This window comes from Vipera berus, assembly GCF_964194415.1.
Source record: "Vipera berus genome assembly, chromosome: 2".
Classification (NCBI taxonomy): domain Eukaryota; kingdom Metazoa; phylum Chordata; class Lepidosauria; order Squamata; family Viperidae; genus Vipera; species Vipera berus.
The window spans coordinates 216,377,158-216,402,967 of record NC_138203.1 but is presented as its reverse complement, the minus strand read 5'-3'; the positions used below and the strand labels follow the sequence as shown (position 1 = coordinate 216,402,967).

The window sequence follows — 25,810 nt, the reverse complement described above, 5'->3', positions numbered from 1 at the left end:
TTGTTTTCTTGCAGATGTTTCATTACCAGATTAGGTACTATCATAGTGCTATATAAAATCTGAATCCTTGTCATCACCTAACTCTAAGTAGTCTCAAACACAAAACAGTATTGTCTCTACCAAGTAAATAGCACAAGTAGAGAACGATGGAAGATTTGGATGGTAGAAAGAAGTACTGTAATTCCTGAGAACTGAGTAGCAGTATTAATTGTTTACTTTTAGAATAAGTGGAGATGTCCCTATCACCTATTGCAAAATGCCACTCAGAAAAACTCCAAAAAGGATTATTATTTTTGGCCAGCTTACCTGGATGTACGGATCAACTTCAACTTATATTCTGACTGCAAATAAAAGCCAGCAGAAACTTATGTACCATTCAGCTTTCTATCCTCCAACTGCTTCCTCGCAACTGCTTCTTTAAAACAATTCTTACAGAAAACAGACCAATCTATAAAACCTAAAATATCAAGGCAACTCTGAAGAAGGGGCCCAAAGGTTTGATACTTAGATTGTAATTATTCAGGATTCTAATTCTTTGGAGAGAGGGATCTAGGCTCAGGTGTTCCCAAATGTCCTGCTCAGACCATGATTCATTTAGTTTTGCCATCTTTCCTCTACTTTTTAAAAAAAAAAACATTTCCCCTTTCCGATACTTAACATAAGCAAAGTCACAATAATTCCACCCAAGCAAAAGAGGCTTCTGCATAGAAAGACCAGATACTGGTAGCAAAGCCAGCCACTTTCATTCTCATTGCTACTAGTCTTTTCCCCAAGACACTGCAGCCCGCCCGCCCGCCCACCCACCCCCAAGCCCTGCCAAGAAATTCTTTGCCAAAACCCACTTCACGGACAGTGAAGAGGTTGCATTCGCAGCAAACTATCCCTTCTCCTCCTCCTTTCTTTCGCCAAAACAATTTTGAACGATAGTTTTCAGTACCAGTCACCTTACTTCAGGCACTTCCCAACAATTCCCCATAGCAGCTAAATCATGACAGCGAGTGAAGGGCTACCAGGAGCTCTCCACGCAAATTAGAATGTCAATTGCACCAATTTTTTTTTTACCAGCTTCTCTGCCAAAAGTGGTTCTAACCCTAATTAAAGAGGTATTCCAGCAAAGAGTTTCTCTACTAGGGTTACACATGGAGAGGGAATCCCAAAACAACAGGCTATATACAGACAGATTAGCATTTTCCATCATAGAGACGAAGGGTATATTTATTCCTGAGGATGGCCATCCTCTGATCTGTGTGCCAAATTTCAATCACCATCTCGCCTTGGAATGAGCTCTACAAAGCAGCAGCTGTTATGTACATGATCTCGGCTCCCATTCCTTGGAGAGTGTCCCCCACAGTGGCAGAAGAGCTCCGGGACAGACGTTCAGCTGGATTGTCCTTAGGCGGATTCACCGACAGGAGTGGAGCCTGTAGCTTTCTTCTTGGGACGGGCTTTCACTGCCTTCAGTGGAGGCTGTAAAGCAAGAGATTCACAACATTACATTAGTGGCAAAAAAAAGATATTTTGAAAAGTGGCTTTGTTTAATTCGCCGCTGAGCTAACAGCTTTGAAAACTGAGCAGCATTGCTAAAAATGCTGATTCTTAAATCCTCTGTTTTACTGCTACTAGTACTCTTAACAACTGAACTAGTAATTGTGATCTCTGGAAGTTATTTAACAGTATGCAGTAGCATACTTCAATAAAAACTGAGGTAAACATGTATACTTATTTTATTACAGTCAATATTACAATAATACAGTTTTTATAAGAAAGATTTTTTATTGGGAAGGTGAGATAGAAATTTAATAAGTATCCAAGCAGCCAGCTTAAGGAATTTTAGCATGAAAAGACAAAAATTTAAGAAAAAGGAATAGGAACCTTTCTTTCCAATCACCCCTTTAGTTCAGGTAGCAGAACTGGTTTCAAGGGTTATTCAAGTTATTACCCCCCGTAGATAAGGCTCGCAATCTGGGTGTCCTCTTAGATTCACAGCTCTCCTTAGAAGATCATATAGGAGCTGTGACTAGAGGGGCCTTCGCCCAGGTTCGTCTGGTGCGCCAGTTGCGACCCTATCTGGATCTGGATGCCTTGCATACAGTCACTCATGCACTTGTGACCTCTCGTCTAGACTACTGCAATGCTCTTTACATGGGGCTGCCCTTGAGAACCACTCGGAAGCTTCAGCTGGTACAGAGTGCAGCTGCACGAGTTCTTTTGGGGGTCTCCCGATACTCCCATATTACACCTCTGCTCCGTGAGCTGCACTGGCTTCCAGTTGCCTTCTGAGTGAAATTCAAGGTGCTGGTGATGACATACAAAGCCCTGCATGGCATGGGTCCGGATTACCTACGGGAGCACCTACTGCCGGCGTCAACGTCCCTCCGTCCTGTACGTTCCCACAGAGAGGGCCTCCTCAGGGTACTACCGGTCAGAGAATGTCGGCTGGTGACCCCCAGGGGGAGAGCATTCTCGGTGGGTGCACCAATCCTTTGGAACCGCTTACCAGCTGAACTCCGGATGGCCCCCGACCTCCGCTCCTTCCAGCGTGATCTAAAAACTTATCTATTCGAACAAGCCGGCCTGGCCTGAGGGATTTGGGTTTTAAAATTATTTAACTAATGTATTCTTATTTCATTGCCCTGTACACCGCCCTGAGTCCTTCAGGAGAAGGGCGGTATATAAATCAAATAAATAAATAAATAAAGGGTGAAGAGTTTAACAAATACGAAGACAGAAGGCATGGATGCTTATCGGTTCTGATTTTGATTTTAAGATTAGAAGAAGACACAATAATAATCAGTAATTGGAGCTATTGCCATCACCCCCATATTTCTATGGAGGTAACATTTCAATACTAAATGCTGTAATTGTCTCTTTAAAGCAAAGGGAGGAAAATTGTTTCTTATTTTAATTCTATAAACTATCCCTTCCAGTGGCATGGAGACTTGAATAATTCTGTTCTATGTCTTCTCTTCCTTCTCTGTTGAATTTTAATAATCAGACTGAATACTGAGTAAGCACTTTTAGCTGAACAGCCTTAAACTCATTAATTGAATTTAATTTCTGTTTCTTTCCTGAAAACAAATTAATTATGTCTAAAAAAAACAGAAGATGAATAAAGTTTCATCTGTGGTTGGCTAGGTTAGTCCATCCCCTTACAGAAGAACTAGTATAGTCAGTTAACTATCCTGATGAGAATGGTGCTTCTGCAGCCAATATTTTAACCCCCAATTGGAAAATGTACATTCTCAGTTCTGATTGTATTCAGGCGAGAATTTTCAAGAAACAGTTTGCTCTCCAGACAGTGATGAAATTGCAATGCATGTGATGTTATCAAGTCAAATCATGCCACGTGTTACTATTTATAAGGAAATGGTTAACCGAGGCAGGAATGTTCTTTATCAGAATGCTTTCATTTACTTAAATTCTGGCTGAGTGGAAAAATAATGTAAAACAAAATTGAAAGCTGATGATGACCTATAAAGCCCTAAATTTATTTTATTTATTTATTTATTTATTATTGGGATTTATAAATGGCTTGGGTCCGGGATATCTGAGGGAACACCTGCTGCCAGCATCAAGCTCCCTTCGACCTGTGCGCTCCCACAGGGAGGGTCTTCTCAGGGTGCCGCCGGTAAAAGATTGCCAGCGGATAACACCCAGGGGGAGGGCCTTCTCTGTGGGTGCGCCTGCCCTCTGGAACCAGCTGCCTGTGGAGCTTAGGACTGCCCCCGACCTTCGTTCATTTCGCCAGGACCTGAAGACCTGGCTCTTCGAGCTTTCCGGCCCAGGCTGAGAATTTTAATTGGGGTTTTTATTTCTTTAGGGATTGATTTAATCTTTTTTAATTGTTTTTAACTTTTGTATCGATCTTTGTTTTAAATACCCTGTAAACCGCCCTGAGTCCTTCGGGAAAGGGCGGTATATAAATCCAAAAATTAAATTAAATTAATTAAATTTATTGGAAAAGGCAGACACTGTGAGGTGTGAAGTAAAAAAAGTATTAAAAAAGTGTACCATGTATGTTTCAAGTATAATTCAAGTATTTCCACCCTTTATTTTTTTTAAGAAACCGCAATTTACACATTAGAGAATCCATACATCAGCAGGCCATTTCACCTCAGTCTTTATTGTTTTCTTAGGCGCTTTAAGGCTCTGGGTTCGTTTTGGAACTTTATCTCCTGTATCATCATCAGATGGCTCAGTTCTAGAGTCAGACTGTGTTCCATTATGTCTCTGAGTCACAGCCATGTCCTCAGATGAAGAGTAACAAGATGCACCTAAGGAGAAAAACAATAGTGGGGCTGCTTCATAAAGATAAAAAAGATACTCAAGATACAGAGGTTTTGGGAGGCAAGGGGAAAAAAATTGAGTATATTTATCTACGAGGAATTGAACTCAAGGTCAATGGATGGAAATATGAAATTACAAGTATTTCTGAATCCCACCATTGAAATTCCACTCCTTTACAACAAAAGAGCAGCAGTGGCTTCACAACCCAATCTATTCCCTCCACTCTAGGCAGCCTTTCTTTTTTGTTTCTATTTTATAGTATACTTAAAAATGAATAGTAACATTTATATTTACATTATATATATATTTATTAAATTTTTATACCGCCCTTCTCCCGAAGGACTCAGGGCGGTTTACAGGGCAATAAATATTGAAAAACAAAGTACAAAAGTTAAAAAACAATTAAATAATTATGCCCGATATATACAATAGTTAAAACCATATTAAAAACCCAACCCCAAACCAATCAAACCAGGCCGGATTGCTCAAATAAGTAAGTTTTTAGAACCCGCCGGAAGGAGCGAAGGTCGGGGGCCATCCGGAGCTCAACCGGCAAGCGGTTCCACAGGTCTGGCGCGCCCACAGAGAACGCCCTCCCCCTGGGGGCCACCAGTCGGCATTCTTTGATCGGAGGCACCCTGAGGAGGCCCTCTCTGTGGGAGCGCACTGGACGGAGGGAAGGTGCTGCTGTAGGTAATTTAGAATATGAAAAGCCTGTTCATACAGTTATGAAATCAAATTCTCCTGTTCATACAAAATCCCCTTTCCAAGTCAGGTTCATTGACTGGATAAAGATCTAGATGGATAGAGTGCAAGAATCCAAGCTAAGGTCACTATATACAAGGAGAAGAAAACTCCTGTTTTGTATCCCGCTCTCTTTTACAGGTGGCTGAGAGGGATGCACTTTAAAAATACAGGGGAACAGATGCCCTTTGATGCAGCAGATAATATTTTCCTTTTGCCAAGAAAATGCCAGAGGTAATTACATCTTCTCTTTTTAGATAGGCTCTTAAAACTTTTATATAAAGGCTCTTATACTTGCATTCATAGGACAATATAAAGTCATTTATAAAGAATTAATGTGTAAAAATAAGTCTCTTGCCAATTTATTTCTGTAACAGGTACTGATTTTTATTTATCTGTTTTCATTTATTTGTGGTGTCTGTATGGTGCTTTAAATTATAAACCGCCTTCAGTGTTCAGTTTGATCTGACATATAAATCAATAAATTTAATAGAGACTGACTTCACTAACCTGAATCATCAATAGTTTCAAGATGGCCCTTAGAAGACGTATGCATGTGTGACTCGGGGCTTTGCAAATGCATTGTGTCATCATCTCGAATCAAAGTCAAATCTTGCATGCTGAAACTCCGAAGTTTTTCAGACAAAACCCCCTGGCCCTTTAAAACACAATTCCACGTTACAATTATTCACATGTACTATATCAGAATGCGTCTTAAGGGGAACATTGAAATAACCTTTGATGAAAAACTAAATACAAAGGCAAGATAATGGAGCATCAGTGACACAATCTGGATAGAAAATGAAATGACTGTCTTTTCTCTAACATGAAGAAATAGCCCAAATGGCATGTAGCTAGTTGACAGTAAGAAAATGAATGCAGTGAAGGGAAACACCAAAATTACCAAGCAGAATGAAACAAGCAGATATTAAATAAAGACATAAGGAGTTACCTTTGCAGCTGCAGTAACTGCTGCATTTGCTGCCAGATTTAATCCTCGCTTGCCAACACGCATCATAGTTTCATAACTCCTGTCACGGGCCTGGCTAATATATTCATCTATTTCCTAGGATTTAAGAGGAGTAAGACTACATTTAGAAATTAACATTATTTACCTATAGATTTCTAGCATAAGTTGCATTCAGACAAGATCCTAAGTGGAGTTCACTAGATCTTGATGCTTCAGGACTGAAATAGAAGGCAAATCCTCCGATCTGTCCTAATGAATCACCTTCTATCAATAATAAATTACTCCCAACTGTACTAGTAAATATTTCTTGATCAGGATGGGCTACAAATTATCTCTAGATGATATATATCAGGGGTCTTCAAACTTGGCTCTTTTATGACTTGTGGACTTCAACTCCCAGAATTCCTCAGCCAGGTACGCTGGCTGTGGAATTCTGGGAGTTGAAGTCTCCAAGTCATAAAAGGGCCAAGTTTGAAGACCCCTGATATATATCATGGGATAAGAAAAGGTATATGGAGCAAATAAGAAAAAAATGTTATATATTCCATAACTAATTAACAAAATAGTTTCCTATATAACATTATAATAATTTCCTATGTAATAATATAGTTTGTCAATGCATACCAAAATTCAGCAGGAAAGGGCCACAAAGTACCTCATACTGTATGGCTCATGCTGAGATTCTGAATTGGGATCATCATATGATTACAAGCAAACCTATTAGCACGAGATAAAAAGACATCAACTGATACACTATAGAAGCTTGGCTTATTTTTATTTTAGATTATCGGTTTGATAAAGTCCCTGATAAATACCCAGTATGCATTGTAACAGTACATTATCTACTGTTTTAGGTGGCTGGTGTTTCATGGCTGTTTTTCAGATATTTAATCATTCTGCCTTGGTGTAGAGATTTACTAAACGGTGTGGGCAGTGGAATTCACTATTGACACTTCAATACTTCAGTGATTTTAATGATGAACTTACATGAGTACTTCAATTTAATTTAACCTTTTCACTTTTGGTGGATATAAAACTAAGGGCCAAGCTAGACATAACTTGGCCATTTTTATATGAAATCTAATTCCCTTATAAAGCATATAAATTTAAAAGGCCTATTTTTAATTTTAATGTATTAATTTACATTAATTTTTAATTACTCTCTTTGAGATTTTGATATGCATAAACCACATTAGGCATAGTCTACAGAAAAGGATGGATGGATAAATAATAGGTAGGCAGGCAAAGAGATGGAGATAACAACAGATCACATCGAGATGAAACTGAAATACATTTAATACACATATCTGATATTAACACCAAGAAATGTAGCTCACACAAATACTACAAATGTTACATGTATTGTAGCAAAGTTAATCATCAATATTTATAACTTTAAAAAGATCACTTACACCAATATTTTATCAGAGAAAACAAAATTGATCCTGGAAATGTTCTTTCAAATCTCCATTTTCTTACTAAAGTTCACACTGTAGAAATATTTGGCAAAATATGTGGTTTTGGGAGATGGGTGGTATAGAAATGTGATAGATAGATAGATGATAGATAGATAGATAGATAGATAGATAGATAGATAGATAGATAGATAGATAGATAGATAGACAGACAGACAGACAGACAGACAGACAGAGACAAGACAGACAGACAGTGATAGACAGAAAGACAGACAATTTGGTATTCAAATGGAGCCACTGAATGTTTTGTACAGCACCATTGTGATGATCTAAAAGGTTAGCTGTCAAATACATTCTTGATGCCAGCCTATAGAAAGTAATTTATTTATTTATTTAATCACATCTGCATAGCTGCCTATTCACATTCTCTGGCTAATGGGACCTTCAACACGCCCCTCCTGCTGGATCTGATGAAACAGGTAGATGTAACTTGGGAGAGTCAGTCCCTCAAATATCCTGATAGGGCTTTGCTTTAAAAGTTATAATCAGCACCTTGTATTTGACCTGGAAGCAAATTGCCAACCAAAGCAGGCCAGGTGGCAGGTGGCAGAGGTGCGATGTAGGTAGATCTCACATGCATAACTCCCTATGCTGCTGCATTTTGCTCCAGCTGAAGCTTTCAGATACTCTTCAAGAACAGCCCCATGTAGAGCATATTACAGTAGTCCATTTGGAAGGTGGCTAGGGCATGAGCAGAGCCTCCAAATTCCAGAAATGAGCGCAACCGGCATGCCATTTGTGCAAAGGCCCTTTTAGCCATTATTGCCACCTGCTCTTTGAACAGAAGTTGTAAGTCCAGAAGAATCACCTAGTTCAGGGCTCAGCAACCTGAAACAGTGAAAGAGCCACTCGGAACCGGTTCCCTCACAAAAGGAAAAACTGGGAGCCGCAAAAAATGTGTGCGCATGTGCGTACATGCGTGCATGCGCAGAACAAGGTTTGACTGAAGAGTGGAGCCAAGGCGAACTATGCATCTACCCTGCATATTTGAATTGATTGGTTGAACTTTTTTAGTCCCACTTTTTTTTTTTTTGGACTGCACATGGCAGAGGACTGGGAGCCGCAGGAGACGGCTGAAAGAGCCGCATGCGGCTCTGGAGCTGCGGGTTGCAGATCTGTGACCTAGTTGCACACTGGGTCTGTTAGGTTTGGGGCACGAATGTTGCTAAATCCCCAGATACAGAAGGCTCTAAAATCCAAAGCCACTCAGTCTTGCCAGGGTTCAGCTGAAATCTGGTGTTCCCATCCAGACCCTCAAAGCCTTTAGGCACCAAGAGAGTAGATAAACAGCAGGTCACCAGGGGCAGAGATGTATCATGAGCATACTGGGTGTCATCAGCCTATTGATAATACCGGCTTACCCCTTGGTGATGGATGATCTACCCAGGCATTTCATGTAGATATTTAATAGGAGTAGAGAAAGTACCAAGCACTGCAGCATTCTGCATAGAGCAGGATTTCTTACTCCCGATCAACACTGACTGGAATGGGTGTTGATGGTAATTTGACCAGAACATGAACTTTTAATATTTGCTATCTACCTAGTGCCTTCTAGGGGTCACTAGGCCAGTGAGCTCTGGTGTTGGATGGGCACCAAGGAGATCCAGGCTTCTTGAGTTTCCATAGGAAAGCAAGCGTATAAAATTAACAGATCAAATCAATCAATCAATCAATCAATAAAAGTTCATATAGTTATTTTTTAAAAAACAACAACAACACAGAATTCCCTACTGAGTTTACACCCTGAACAGCAAAAACTGTAAGGACTAACAATGAATATTTTGCAGTATGGAAAAGTAACAGTTTGAGGGATTAATTTATGCTGGAGGCTGTTTCACTGAACTAAATATGAATAAACGCACATGATTTAAAAGTTCAGATTTGTGTACTCTAAACAAAATTAACTTACTTTGTAAACTAGTTGAGCTCTGAGAGAAACAATAGTGCTGATGCCTGATAACATAATTTTACCTTACTTAGAACAGAATCTTCAACAGAATCTTAAATGGAGTAATTAGGCTCTTCCTTCTGAATGCATTTGATATGATCTGTGTCAAACGCATTCAGAAGGAAGAGCTTAACTATTTCCTAATTGGCACTTCTGGGTATTTTACAATTGAAGCGTGAAAATTTTAATATATATGGATCTTTTACAGCTGACATAAAACAGTATAATGTTGATTTGTATTCAAGTACAAAAGAAACACAAATTGCAGCTTTCGGCAGTGTGTGACCAACCTTTGGCTTGGAAAAGGGGGTCTTTTTTGCATCTCTACCAACAACAACAAATCAACAAAACAATAAATCAAGAAAATATAAAATGTATTTCATAAGATTTAAAGTTGTCTAGAGGATACAATTTGTAGTTCAGTGCATTACTACTTCCTAACACGATAAAAATTCATTTAACTGAATTCTTTTTTAACATTATTCTTTTATGCAATCATTTTCTCCATAAAGACCTAATCTCTTGTTTTACTATGATGCTGTAGAAAGTGAATCATTTGCCACCCGAAGCCTAAAATTCTATGAAATTATGATATAATAGGTGGCACAACATATTGGAGCTTTAAAAGTTAGGATCAACGTAAAGTTAACAGCAACTTTGACTTGATGCTGATTAAAGAAAATAAATTTAACATTCCAGCGAACATTATTACTCTGAAGGAGGAAAAATTGCACAGCTCTTCTTACCATTTAGCAAGAGGTAGCATGAACTATTTTAAAAAGGAGGCACATGACCAGAAACACCATGAAAGCACTCTGCATGTGACCAGAAACACCAGGCGATCATCCAACTGGCTTTGGGTGGAAAGCACTCTGCACATGACCAGAAACACTTGTTTGCATGGAGCATCACAGCAATTTACTCCTCAGATCCCGATGGGTGATTTCCTGGTGTTTCTGGTCAAGTGCAGAGTGCTTTCTTGGTGTTTGTGGTCATATGCAGAGTGCTTTTCCCAACGAGGGGCAGATGATTTCATTGTGTTTCTGGTCACGTGCAGAGTGCTTTCATGGTGTTTCTGGTCATGTTCAGAGTGCTTTTTCCCAAAACTGGGTAGGTGATTTCATTGTGTTTTTGGTCATGCACAGAGTGCATTTGGACGGAGAGTTGCAACAATGTTCCTCCCCAAAGCTGACAGTGATGCGGTGAAAAGAATAATGCTGTGAAGAGGGTTTTTGTCCAGTTTGGACTCCAAACTTTCCTGTCCATGCAGGCCCGTTTCTGTGGTGCATCCAACTGCAGCTAAATGCGGCTGCAAACTTTGCAATCTGCTTGTTGGGCAAGAATTTGAATGCGACTCAAAACAAACCTTTTTTTAAAAAAAAAAACCTGACATCCCACCCCATTGCTTCCCAAAGCTGCCCTTATTTTCAGAGCAACACACCCTCAAACATTAAGCAATGTGCCTTTTTAAAAAAAAAAAGTTCCAGGACTTCCCATTTTGAAACCCCTACCCCCGCCATTGCATCCGTGCCATTGCTCCCAACTCCACTCTCCGCCCATCCCTGCCCCCTCTGACAGCCTGCTCACCCAGCCAGCCGGCTCTCCATCCAGCGATCACAGCGAGTTATCCCCGCAGGGAAGTTTCAGTGTTGCAAAGAGATGGCGACAAGAAGTTGGCAGAGGGGACTTGGTGGTGGTGAGAAGGCTGCCCCCAGTTGGCCACATTAAGCTAGCAGCATCAAGTCATCCTAGACCCCCCTCAGATAAGCTGATCCCAGCCTAACCCAAATTCCCATGAATAAGGGCAGAAAAAATTCTCTTACCATTTTTCTATATCAGGGCTTTTCAACCAGTGGTACAGGTACCACCTGTGGTACATTGGCACCTGGCAGGTGATACGCGACCATCCTAGAAAAGTGGTAGCGGGGGAGGGGAATGAGCTGAACCGGTGGCAGCACCACACAAGCCTGAGCGAGAGACGGCTGGAGCTGCAGGGCTGTTGGGGCTCAGCGAAAGCACCAGGATCAGCGCCAGGCTCCAGCTGGAGCTCGACACTGATCCTGGCGCTTCTGAGCCCAGAAGAAGTGCCGATCAGCTGGAATGTTGCAGCATCTCCAGGGTCTTGTGATTTACATTTAGATGCTTGGCAACTGATTCATATTTATGACGGTCACAGTGTCCCAGGGTCATGTGAAGTGACCAAAACCTGCTGCAACCACCCAGCAGATGGGGGGAATAAAAACCAAACACCCCACCCCACCCCACCCCCACTGCCAATCCTCAATAGAAATGCTCACAACAATGAAAACCTGAGACAGGAGGAAAAGCCCCGCCGGGCAGGCAGGCAGGTGTCTTGCTTGGCTGTGGCTTGGGGGGGGGGCACTTTTTTCAGTGCCATTGTAACTTCGAACAGTCACTAAGCGAACTGTTGTAAGTCGAGGACTACCTGTACTTTATCAATTTTTTCCTTTTTTGGGGAGGTCATCAAGTTTTTGACACCTTGCTAGGCGACTGGTGGTAATGGGATGTTGCCATATCCTAAAAGTGGTACAATGGGTGAAAAGGTTGAAAAGCCCTGTTCTACAGTTGCAAGAAAAAGTATGTGAACCCTTTGGGATTACGTGGAGTTTTGCATGAATTGGCCATAAAATGCGCTCTAAACGTCATGTAAGTCACAATAGAAAAACACAGTCTGCTTAAAATAATACTACACAAACATTAGCTGTTGTCATGTTTTAATTGAACATAAGATGGAAACATTCACAGTGCAGGGTGGAAAAAGTATGTGAACCTTTGGACTTAATAACTGGTTGACCCTCCTTTGGCAGCAATAACCTCAACCAAACATTTCCTGTAGTTGCAGATCAGACCTGCACAACAATCTGGAGTAATTTTGGACCACTGCTCTTCACAAAACTGTTTCAGTGTAGCAATATTCTTGGGATGTCTGGTGTGAATCGCTCTCTTAAGGTCATGCCACAGCATTTCAATCGGGTTGAGGTCAGGACTCTGACTGGGCCACTCCAGAAAGCGTATTCTGTTCTGTTGAAGCCATTGTTTTGTTGAATTACTTGTATGCTTTGGGTCATTGTCCTGTTGCATCACCCATCCTCTGCGGAGCTTCAGTTGGCGGACAGATGGTCATACGTTTTCCTGCAAAATGTCCTGATAAACTCTGGAATTCATTTTCCCATCAATGACAACAATCCGTCCAGGCCCTGAGGCAGCAAAGCAGCCCCAAACCATGATGCTCCCTCCGCCATGTTTTACAGTGAGGATGAGATTTTGATGTTGGTGTGCTGTGCCTTTTTTTCTCCACACATAGTGTTGTGTGTTTTTCCCAAACAACTCAATTTTGGTTTCATCTGTTCACAGTATATTTTGCCAGTAGTGCTGTGGAACATCCAGGTGCTCTTTTGCAAACTTCAAATGTGCTGCAATATTTTTTGGGGACAGCAATGGCTTCCTCCGTGGTGTCCTCCCATGTACTCCATTCTTGTTTAATGTTTTCCTTATTGTAGATGTGTCAACAAAAATGTTAGCATGTGCCAGAGATTTCTGTAGGTCTTTAGCTGACACTCTAGGATTCTTCTTTACTTCATTATGCGCTGTGCTCTTGCAGTCATTTTTACAGGATGACCACGCCTAGGGAGAGTAGCAACAGTGCTAAACTTTCTCCATTTGTAGACAGTCTGTCTTACCGTGGACACATGAACATCAAGGCTTTTGGAGATACTTTTGTAACCCTTTCCAGCTTCATGCAAGTCAAAAATACTTGATCGTAGGTCTTCTGAGAGCTCTTTTCTGCGAGGCATGGTTCACATCAGACAGTGCTTCTTGAGACCAGTAAACCCAAAACAGGTGTGTGTTTTTAAAGGGCAGGACAACTGTCAGCAACACATCCAATATCATCACACTGATTGGAGTCAAGGTTGGCTCACTCCTGGCTCCAATTAGCTCTTGGAGAAGTCATTAGGCTAGGGGTTCACATACTTTTTCCACCCTACACTGTGAATGTTTCCATCTTATATTCAATTAAAACATGACAACAGCTAATGTTTGTATAGTATTATTTTAAGCAGACTGTGTTTTTCTATTGTTGTGACTTACATGACGTTTAGAGTGCATTTTATGGCCAATTCATGCAAAACTCCACGTAATCCCAAAGGGTTCACATACTTTTTCTTTCAACTGTATATGGTCTCATTCAACTGTGATAAAAGATTTTAGAAATTCTTTTAATGGGAATGGAATTTGGCATTCTTGCACTTATTTAGTGACGAGGAGGAGAAGGAGCATATATGAAGTACAGTACATTTCATTGTACAATAATCTTTCCAATAGTCTGCAACCTCCCTCATGCCCAATACTTTGGCTAACAAATCAGGAGGGAATTCTTCCCCTCAAGCCGGCCCTTGAAATATTTTTGAATAAACTCTGTGCAGATATTACGTAGGCAATTTCGAAAGGTTATTTATGCCTGGCTCTAGATGCCATGCATTCAGCATGAATAAACATGGGCATGATAAATTTCAAGGGTTTCCCCCCCCCCCCCTTGCAACCCAACTACATTTGAAGTGACTCAAGTTTTCATGTCAGATAATGGGGCAAATTGCAGTACCTTCTCCTTATTGGAGAGCGTTGGGTGAACAAACTTCCTGTACAGGACGCTGGATCCCTTGGTATAAGGAGAGAGCAGCCAGATCACAAATGCCATTTTCAACTCGAAATAAAAGGGAAACCTGAGAGAAATGGAAAAGCTAGAATCAAGCTCAGCTTAGAGTCAGACAAAGGTTGACAGTCCAGAATAAGATGGAATAAGCAAAGGGAGGAAAAATGAACTATAGATAGAATAGAATCAGTACCACAAAGACAGCTACCTTCTATTTTCTCCATAACAACAACCTTGTGAGGTGGGTAGGACTGAGAGAGAGTGACTGGCAACAAAGTCCCTCAGTCAGCTTTCGTGCCTAAGGGTGGCCTAGAACTCATAGTCTCCAAACGGGCTCTCCCTCTTTTCAAGAATGCTCTTTTCTGAAATTTCATTTCAGATTTCTTTTATAAATTTAATAAATACTCCAACAAAGCAAACATAGAATTAAGGGCCAATGGTTGTACCATTTAATTTTTTTTTCAGATAACAATAAATTATCCTCACTGTGGGGATTTACCAGTTCTTTGCCTCAAAATCACCCAACATTCTCATCCCAGTACATAACCCAGTGATTCACGTCTTTTGAACAAGTTGCCAGTAAGGTGTATTTAAACAGAACTATTACTGTAGGATTGGAGTAACAACTCTTTCCTCAATGAGTTTTCAGAGAAAAAATACTTTGATGTTATTTCACAAAGCAAAAGACACTGACAAGTTGCAATAGTACGAGAAACAACCATTTTATTCAGAGCCAGAATCCAATTTTTAAAAAATTACTCTTGGAAGAAAAAATAATATATTTTGCCAACTTCAAACATTCAATTTATGAGATATATCATATGTGATACAGCAAATGAGTATTTCCGCCAAACATTTAAAATAAAAAAGATTTTGGGGAAAAAATTCAAAGCAGTCAAGAATGAGAAAACAGAATACTTTACTGAAACACTTCACAATACAGCTGTCAGTTTTAGATTAATGAATTAAAAATATTACAGTATCAAGTAGTTCCTATCACTTGTAAAGAACTTACCAAGATAGAAATATGTCTGTGAGTGTTTCTGCTGTGGTGAAGAAAGCAAATACAATCCAATACATCATCCATTTAACCTGCAAGGTAACCATTGCATTAAAAGTATGCTGAACATTAGGCCTTATCTTAAAACAAATATTTAATTTATAGGTACCAAACATTCTGAACAATTTTTTCTCATATATAAAAACAAATATTTCCACAAACATCACTTTATAATTGATAGTTTGTAAGCAAAGTTTGTCATGCATGTTCTTCCTTCGCCACCCCACCCCTTTAACTCCCTCAAATTTTATTTACTTCAAACATTGAAGCCTGGCAATGCAGTTTATAACTGATATATTTACCGTCCAATAGCTTGTCTAATGAGAGGTAACGTTGGAAGCAGAGGGAATTTCATCTAAAGATGAAATCCATGGAATTTTTCTGCTAATGGAACTTCTCCATTACCCCAAGGATGGGGGAAAGCTTTTTGCAATCCTCTGCATTTTTTCAAAACTTGTTTAAAAGCTTAGAAACCCTAAGTGGCATATTTAGAGTTACAGAAAACCAAAGAGTTCTCCAAAAGAGTGCAACAAGTATTTAGGATAAAAAAAATATTGCCTAAAAGACCCACATCAACTTCATGATTCAACACAGCAATTAACAGCTGATATTGTTTTATTACAACGTACTCCATACAGGTAGTCCTCAACTTACTACAGTTCACTAAGTAACCGGTTTAAGTTACAACGGCACTGAAAAAAGTGACTTATGACTGTTTTTCTCATTTAGGACCCATTGCAGCATCCCCGTGGTCACCTGATCAAAATTCAGATGCTTGGCAATTGACTCACAATTATGACCGTTGCAGTGACCCGAGGTCATGTGATCCACTTTTGCAGCCTTCTGACAAGCAAAGTCAATGGGAAAACCAGATTCACTTAACAACCATTACTGATTTAACAACTGCAGTGATTTGCTTAACAACTGTGGCAAGAAAGGTTGTAAAATGGGGCAAAATTCACTTAACAAATGTTTCACTTAGCAACCAGAATTTTGGGCTCTGCTGTGGTCGTAAATTGAGGTCTACCTGTATAGCAGATATTTGTATGCCAGCATCTTGATTGCAAGCAGGCAGCAAGCCAGCCAGGCGCTAGCTGCTGTTCATTAAATAAGAGTGTAAGAACATTAGCAGAGCCCAACAATATCACATGTCTGGTCCAGCATAATGTTACACAGAAGTCAACCATATCCTAGAAATTAGACTACAGCCTGTTTTCATTGTGCTGGCTAAAAATTGCTTTCTCAATGTATAGTATAAAACAGGTTATTATTTTTTAAATTTTGGAGGAATATATCAAGGCTAAAAATAATTGATAGAAGTACTAGACAAATACCAATCATCTGTCTAGATTTCTTCATAGGGCTTTTTTTGTCACAGAACGCACCAGAACAGAGTTCCGGCACCTTTTTTCGATGGATTTTCCAGAGTTGCATTCTTTTCCTATTGTTTTCCTTCCTATCCTCGTTTGTTTTTGAAAATGCCCCGCTGGCAGTACGGTGCGAGCGGGGTCCCCTCCAGCGCTGTCTGCCTCCTCTAGGAGGAGCCATGAGGCACTGGAGCACCACAGCCAGAGTGTGGCTTGATTGGCTGGGTTGGACCATGTGGTGTGGAAGCCGATGGTTGTGGTGGGAGACACATAAACATGGAGGCCATCTATCACAAGAGGTTGAGTGAGCCTTTTGCCTTCCCTACACAGAAGATGGGGTGTGAGGTTAAAAGGAGGCGAAGCAAGAGGAAAGAAAGGCAGCTGGTGTGGAAGCTTGCCCGACAGTGAAAATTTGCAGTTTCAGTTCCTTGGATAGTTCAAAGGCTGGGATGTCTACAAAAATCTCTTTTTAGTCTTTTATACTTTATATTCAAACTGCAGAGGGGAAGAATAAGAATAAAGCCAATGTCGTGATTTAGAGGTATTATTATTAACACTAATATATATTATGTATTGGTCAGATGTAAAGGTAGATCTACAGTATGAGGTTTAATCAGATCTATTTATTAAATTGGGTTTAACTTAAAGGTAAATTAAAAGTAATCTGTTCACTGACAAAGTTTCAACTTTAATTTGTTTCAACACAATATCCATATTAAACTCCAAATGTAAATTTTTCCACCTTGTTTGACAACTTCTTAAAAATAATTCAGTCTTTTACAAGCAACCAAATTTTGTTTTATTGGGCCAAATTCGTTCCATGCAGAAAGCTGACATTTCCACTCACTAAACTAAATGGCCATGCCAGTGGCAAATGTCTCAAAAGATTAATAAAATGCCTTCTTGTAATTTAAAGCCACACAGTGCATGGTAACATTAATAGTATTAACTTACCTTGAACAAAATCCTAGTCTTTAAGATACACTAAAAATTGAAGGGTTTTTTCTTTCAACTACAAAGGTAAACCTTGTAGGGTAGGCAAGGAGGGTTGTATGACGTGGGTGAGTTCCAGCACTTTTTTTTTTACAACAAAAGCACTGTTCATAACCATCTAAATGTGTGACTGTCCCAAAGGTGCTTTTTCAAAAAGCAACTGGACTTTCTTTGTTTTTTCTTGAGACATTTCGCTTCTCATCCAAGAATGCTTCTTCAGTTCTGAATGAATGGTGGAGAGTGGAAGGATTTATATTTCTTGCAGTCATCTGGTTGTTAGCATTCTTTCTGAGAGTAGTTGAGGCATTTGGAGGTTTATCTGTGCCCTCAGAGTACACCTGAATAATGTAAATGGGTGTGGAACCTTCTTGGAACTTCTTGAAAGGTTGCATTTTGAAAAAGCACTTTGGGGACAACCGTGACCTGGATGACTGAGAATCTCCATAGACATTTAGGTGTGTAACTGTTGTATCTTTGTGCCATCACTGAATCTTCCCACATTTAACTTCATCTGATAAAATTATAGTTATTAAACTCTTAAGGAAAACAAAATCGAAAAGTGAGTCTGAAGATTTCCAGAAGGATCTTTATAACCTGGGTATATGATCAACCAAATTATTAATGTGATTCAATTTAAACATATGTAAACAGACACACGCTTAAGCAGAAGAACCCTATCTTCACATCTGCACTGGCAGAATCTGACCTATCTGTAACCAACCAGGAAAAAATATATTGGGATCATACTGGATAACTCAGTGAAGATACTGTGCTGAGACAGTGCACAGTGAAGTATAAAATATGCAAATTCTGAAGAAAAGAACTGAAAACAAAAATGCCAATATTGTAATGCTCTTATTTAAATCCATATCTGATTTAGAACATTGTATACAGCTTTGGTTGTTACAGCTGGAAAAGGGTACAATAGAGCTGAAAAAAGTGCAACAGAGGAATATTTGTCTGTCTCCTAGTTGCAAACATTCCAGCAGAATCTAGTTGGCAGCTGTGAGAAACAAAGTGCAGACCTAACATGGGCCTGGTCTGATCCAGCAGAATTGTTTCCCCCCCCCCTTTCTTATGAACATGTGTCCTAATATTACAAAGAAAAAGAATTATCAACACTGTCAGGTCCAAACATTAACCCTTTACCCATCTCCATTCTAAACTATTACATAGTATTCTTTCCTAATTAGAGAGCTTTTTTAGTTTTCAATCACATAAACCACAAGGAAGCTATTGAAAATATCTTTTGAACAGCTGATTCAGACTTGCAAATGCCTGTTCTAGCTATAAAAAGATAAAGCCTCCCTCCAATTGAGTTTAACTCCTTGTGACTACATGGATAAAATCGCAGCATTTTCATGGCAATAGTGCAGAGCTTGCCATTGTTTTTTTTCCAGGATGTTTTTCAACTTTCCAGTCTAGCCTACGGTCTTTTAATTCCCTGGTAGGATCTCATTCAAGTAGAATTCAGGCTAGGCCTGTCTACTTCTGAATCCAGACGACGTTACTGTCAGCCTTGGTGGAGCAGTGGGCTAATGCCTCCTTAAGTAACACCAGCTGCCTGCAATTAGTGCAGGTTCGCATCCCACCAGGCTCAAGGTTGACTCAGCCTTCCATCCTTCCGAGGTAGGTAAAATGAGGACCCAGATTGTTGGGGGCAATAAGCTGACTTTGTAATAATGCCGCTTGGGGTGTGTGTGAAAGCCCTAATAAGCAGGCATATACATAGAATGAAGGCTACTGCTAAGCTTGTAAGCCGCCCTGAGTCTTCGGAGAAGGGCGGGATATAAATGGAATTAAAATAAAAAAATAAATAAATTTTGTAAGCTATGAAAAACATTTTATTCAGACAGGCTTTCAAAACTCAGTTAGTGACCGAGTTTTGGTCTTATATCTGGCTTCAAAATTTAAACTCTTTGAATTGCTTACACTCCTCTTTGCAGTAGTTGGTTCAAAACAGAGTAAATACAAAACAATAACCAAATTATAATAAGATGAAAGTAAATAAGCACTATCATAATTTTCAATAATACCATAACTATCAATGCAATTCCTAGTACCACACCTTCAGGAGCAATTTCCACACCATTCCCAAAGGCCCTCTGAAAGAGCAAGCACATTTTTTCATCTCTGGAGCTGCACTATTACCAAGAAGGGAGGTCACCAAGGGACAGGCTTCTCCTTGGGGTCCCTCCAGCCATCCTCCCTATGAAAACACACCAGACAGGCAGATTCCATTCACAGAAGGCAATTTTGGGGACACTTGGTTATTAACACACCAAAGTAATATCCAGCAGAATGAACTGTATCTGGAAGCCTATTGGCAACCAGTGGAATCCCATATTAGAGGTATACGACAAACTGAAATGAGTCAGTCTCTATTTGAGTTGCTACACTCTGGATGGCGTAGCTTCTAAATGAATTTCAAGAGCAGCAATATGTATGATAAATAATAGTAATCCAAAAGCTGAAGTGATAAAAGCATGAGTGTTGTATCAAAGCCTCCCAGTCAAGGAATGTCCAGTATCTCCTTCCACTTCTCAATCAACAATTCCTACTCTTCCAACATCTCTGCATATATTTCTGTTCTTCCAGCTTGGTTTCTGTCAACTACAAACTTTTCCAAACTGATCAGATTATCTCATGTAGGTTACAGTGCTGTCTGCTCTTTCCACCTGCTAGTTTTTCCTTCATGGATACTTATTCACAAGGAGTAGCTTTAATAGCGACCATGGTTTGTGGAATGTTATTTAATGCTGTGTTTGGCATGTGTTCATATTTAACCATATGGATTGCTGGACAGTTGTAATTTTGTTTCCACTGCATGTGATTAGAAGCAAACTGCAATTAGGTGATTTTTCTAGTTTCTAATACACAATTTCCCAAGATCTGGGGTAAAGAATATCTAAATATTATACATTTTTATATTTATAAAATATACACTTTATAATAAATATACAGTCTTTGGTAGAAAATAAATAAAAGGTTAGCGAGGTGATGCTGAAAAGTTGTTGGTATTCCTAATCTATAGCAATTTGGGTATAGTTTTGTGTCATCATTCTGGGTAATCAACAGATTTTCATGCCTAATTTAGATTCTAGTGGCAGAAATGCATTTCAAACTCTGATCCTTTTAAGTCAGGATCAGAGACATAAGCCTGAAACCTAGTTTAGAGACTGACACAGATGATTATCACTGATAGCCTACCCTGAAAACTGGACAATTGGTATTGAAGGCCATTTATGGACAGTGGTCACTGACATAACTGTCCGCATTTAGTTTTTGTATTTTGAAGAGCAATCAGAAGCATTTACAATGGTCACATTCTGTGGCAGGAATAATGACTTTACTATAGAAAGACACAAATAATAACTGTTTTATTTTCAATCTTATTCCAATCATTTCTTAGTATGGAATTTGCCTTTTTCCACTGCCAGTTCATACTTAGTAAGTTTTGTAAGTTTTCTATTGTACACTTTTTGTAAGTTTTCTATTGTACACTTAAGACTTCTCCGAGATGGTCAAGAGCTATTATAAGATGGGTGGCTGCATACATGATTTAAATAAATAAATAAATAAATAAAATAATTACAGATAGTTTTTCAGGACAGGCAACTTACGCTAAGTAGCAGAAGCCTAGGAGCCCTACTTTATGTAAGTTCCTTTATTATTTTACCATGCTTAGTTTGGGCTGCCCTAAAGGAAAATGTCCTGTCAGATTACGTAAGATTCTTTCTGTTACATCTTCTATTACAACATCCACCCACCCCTTCCTTAACAAACTGCGATCAATAAGGTGGTGATCTGCCCAATGTCTCACTTGAGTTTCCTGACATTATTGTATTTTAATTACATTTTACTATTGTATTTTAATAGACATCTACTGCATACAGTCAAGCTTTTAAATTCTTGTAATTTCCCTGACCAGCTCTTTGAATGATTGAGTTGGGACAAAAATCTCTATAAAAGTACAGTAGAATCAGATATAGTGGTAGTCTTTCAGTTGAGCAGTTTTAAAAGGGGATGGGTCAAATTCATGGAGGATGGGCTATTAATAGCTACTAGTTTTGATGACTGTTGTTACTTATGGAATTATAGGTAGCATGCTTTGAGTATCAGCTGCATCATACTCCTGAAGAGGTCTCTCCTTCTCTTTAATACTGCAAACAAAGCACCAATCTACAGGATCTTATTTATCTCCAAAAATGCCCCTAAATACTGTGAAGACCTAAAGTGTATGTGTCTTTAGAAAATAAAAATGGTAGATGATTGCAGTTTATTAATTTCTTTTCAAGCCTAGCACCACCCTCCAAAGGCAATGATAACCTTGGGATGAAAGCACAGCTTCATAGCCCAGAAAGAATGACAGGAAACCTCTCCACCAGTTTGCTTCTAGTAAATTGGTATTTTGGACCATATTAATAGTGGATTTATAAATGGGTAAGTTTTCCCCGACTGACATTTTCACTCCAGACAGGATTTCACAATATCAAATGGGTGCCTGGCCTAAAAAGATTGGAACCCTTGATTTGTTCCAGAATATTTAAAACTGTCTTTCTTCCTCCATATATTGTCCCCACAAGATATTTCAATTTTTTGTGGAACTCATGAGTAATCTATAACTTTTCATTTGTGTGGGCTTCAGAACAACCCTGGTTTGGAACCAGCAATATTAAACAGGTAATTCATAGCATTAAAAGATTTTGGGGATGAGTTTGGCCAAAATAAAGAGGCTTCTGCAGTTTACGGTTCCAGAAAATGGACACACATTTTAGCCTTCCATGATGGTAATATTGCCACCTCACCAGTCCCATTTTATGACTTTTGGGACAAAAAAAGAGACAGTCATTAAAAAGTTTGTATAGTGGGCCTATTCTAAGTAAGTAACTAAGGCTTTAGAATACCATGGCAAAGGCTTTTTCAGCCTTTCCTTGGTGGAACAATCTTTGGAAGGAAGAAAATCTCATACTACTAATTGTTTTAATAAAAAGGACAAATATGTTGCAAGAGGTATCTTGCTAGTGTGTTTGACAGATGTCTTTAATGTTCATTTATTTTGAAAGGGCAAAAGCTTTTTTTTGAGCTATCTTGACATCTTTTTGATGAAAAACAAATTCAGGAGAGCTAAATAATGTAAATATCACATAATCAAAACTGGAACAAGCATTCTCTTTATAAGAATAATGTATACTTCTACTTTCTAGTTTCCTCTCAGAACAAGCATGACATTAACCATTGGAAGTATGGGTATCACAAAGAACAAATATACAAAGACATATGCTCTGGGGAGTCCCATGTTGTTACCTCAACATCAAGTTAAAAAGTTTCAGAAAAAGCATGAAATACTGAAAATAGCTAAAATTTGGCATATCCATGCTAGGCCCACAATAATTTCATATCTGCTGTTTATGAAAGCTAGCAATGTGAACGTGGAAATGTTGCTGGATACCAGAATCAGTGTTATCACAAATCTTTTGCAATTTGCAAACTTCTAAAAGCTGCTCCAAGAAGACTTTTAGCCCAGATTGTCAAATGCAGCCAATTGATTACTTCCTGCTATCCAGTGTCATTGAGTTTGATTGAATGCAAGTTCAATAAATAAAAATGATCCTACAAAGAAAGTATATACTTCATGAAACAGTATATACAGCATGAAACAACAAAAGAAGAATATATATTTAAAAAAGCAACACTGAGACTAATTTCAGTCTTTCCCATACTTCTTTCTATTCCAGTTCTTTACCTATTTCTCATTATTCCTGACACATGTTCTTTTGCTTTAAATTTCCCTATAGCAAAAAACAGTCTATTAACCTTTTCATGAGTTGCTAAAAGTGGTCTAGGGATGTTCAATACTGTATTTTACAGTCCAATTAAGAACCTTCATTTTAAATAGATTTTTGTTTCTTAATTTCATAATTGTCAGGTGACACACCCAGTGCTAAGTACTTGGGACAATCCTTCAATACTCCAGTGCTGCAATAACCCCCCCCCACTAAAATCGGCAATAAAACTGAGCATTGGGTTTTCACCAGTGACATTAAAAAGCACTTTTAGCCTCTCATGCTTTTTGCAAACATGTTAGTGACATAGTCATTGTTTTAATGTGCAAAATACAGTGTTTAAGTTGGCTGAAGCCTGCAAGATGGTAGCTATTCTGAAGACAGTGGTACCATTAGAAACATGTTTTAGAATAGCTAGTAGTTTATATTAGCTGTAACTTTTACATTAAAAGCAAGAAGTGATTAGCTGACGAAGCATATGGTGACATCATCAGCTTATCTAGTTTGTGTGTATGTGGTTTGTGTGTGTGTGTGTGTAGCCATTATATGGGAAAATGCTCAAGCGCAGAACAAGCATGACAGTTCTATCCCACAGTATGTTCACATCAAGTAAACAACTAAAATCTCAGCTTCCTGCTCATTCACAAAACCTGGTCATTTTCCGAACAGGAGACAAATCATGAATACCAGAATCAGGGCCGAGAAAGATTAGTTCTTAAAACAAATATGATGGCTTCCTCGCACTTACATATTCTTTCACATTTTTCGTCTTCACAGCTTTGTAAGAAGAATAGGCAGGGTACAGGGTGCCAAAAACCAGACTGCAACCAGAGTTTAAAAAAAAAGAAAAGAAAAGAAAACGGGTGGGGTGGGGTGGAGAAGAGAGAGTGAGGTTCCATTTATTCAGGGTGGGCGTCAGACTCTCGCAGACCCGAGCGACTTCCAGTCCCCACCCCCCACCGGCCCATTGAACAGGCCGAGCAACGAGGCGCTTTGCTCTTCACCTGCTGCATCCACAGTTCCCTTCCTCATCGCCCAGGCTCGTCAGGCTGGCTCAGCCGACTGTCTATTTCGCGGCAGTTTCCTCCCCAAGGGGGCGAGGGATCCCCGGACATCAGGCAACGCCCCGTCTGGTTTCTCCGCCGCCGGGTTCAGGGTGAGGAGCGCTGGCCTCCCTCCCGCAAGCTGCCCCGGGGAAGAAAGGCCGGGGTGGGTGGGTGGGTGGCACGCGCTAAAGCCCCGGGGAAGGCAGCCCTGCTGACAGCGCGAGCCCCCTTGTCCCCATCTTCATCCCGTTGCCTGGCAACAGCACAGACAGAGCCAACCTCCCAACCGCCCTCCGCCATCGCGCTCTTACACCACCAGCCGGGAGATGATCCAGGACACCATGGCAAAGGCGAGGAGGCCCGGACTCCTCCGGCAGCGGCGGCGGCGGCGATTGGGAGCTGGCTTTCAGCACCAGCTGCAGCAGCAGCAGCAGCAGCAGCGAAAGAAAGCGGGGCGCTCTTAAAGGGCAGGTTTCTGCAGCAAGCGTAGCCCCGCCCCGTTTCCTTAAAGGGGAGGGGCTACCGGTGCGTCGGAGGGAAAAGAGCCGCGGACCGCATCCCGGCCAACTCGACTGGGTGAGCGCGCCCTTCTCTTCCCGGGAGCAGACCCTGAACTGGGTGGGCCGGCCGGCATTGCGTCAAACGAGACACCTTGCTGGCTAAAGAGTCCGTCGTAGAGCAAAGCGGTGCGAGTAGCACGTTAAGCCCTCCTTCAGCCTTACAAGACCTGGAGTGGCTACTCTGAAAGGTTTACCCCAGGGCAGGGGTAGGCAACCTCGGCTCTTTTATGACTCATGGACTTCAACTCCCAGAATTCCTGAGTCAGCATAGTCAGGTTGCCTACCCCTGCCCCAGGGCAACATGATGATGATGATGATGATAACTTTATTGTCACTTTGAATGTACACCAATCGGCATACATCAAAATGAAATTTCGTTGCATACAGCTCTCAAAGGGTCACCACTTCCGATATATACTCCTTGTTCGGGGCCCGCTCAAATTTCACATGGTCCATTTTAGTCTCTAGGGAGTGAACGATGGCAAACAGGACAGATGGAAATGGGGCTCCATGTGGATTAGCCCTCAAGTTAGCTTGTATTCTGACAACCTCGCCTTCTTTCCTTTTTCTGATCCTGACTCTTCCACCCTTTCCTTAAAGAGGCCTTGCTTCTTTTCACCCCTGGAGCACGCTGCTGCCGCCGCCACCAACTCCTCCGAAAGCCTCTCTCTCTTCCTCTGGGCCTGCTGACAGCCTCATCCAGTTCCTTCGCCCCATAAGCTCCAACATTCTGCATAGGATAAAGCCCCTTTAATCCCCGGCGGGATTAGCAGGCCTTTTCACGAGAGTTTTTCATCGTGCGTGATAGGAGGGCAAAACGCACGCAGGGGAAGGAGAGAAAATGACTCTGTCCTGAAGTTTCCTTTCTCTACAGAGAAAGAAACGCGGCAGCGTGCACACAC

The 25,810-nt window shown here is 40.3% G+C and overlaps 1 protein-coding gene across 2 annotated transcripts; it reads right to left on the bottom strand.

Moving 5' to 3' along the window:
- Positions 1-1,226: 1,226 nt before the first annotated feature.
- Positions 1,227-24,691, bottom strand: REEP2 (receptor accessory protein 2; the record flags this gene model as incomplete). Of its 2 annotated transcripts, none has more annotated exons than XM_081320218.1 (8): positions 1,227-1,467; positions 4,114-4,274; positions 5,542-5,689; positions 5,984-6,097; positions 14,046-14,166; positions 15,112-15,188; positions 24,051-24,123; positions 24,660-24,691. In XM_081320218.1, 8 exons carry the CDS (start codon positions 24,689-24,691, stop codon positions 1,393-1,395), a joined length of 801 nt encoding a protein of 266 aa, XP_081176344.1. In that variant the 3' UTR covers positions 1,227-1,392. The 2 variants fall into 2 exon arrangements, with proteins under 2 accessions (XP_081176344.1, XP_081176345.1); XM_081320219.1 differs by lacking the exon at positions 24,660-24,691 and adding an exon at positions 24,307-24,540.
- Positions 24,692-25,810: the final 1,119 nt, after the last annotated feature.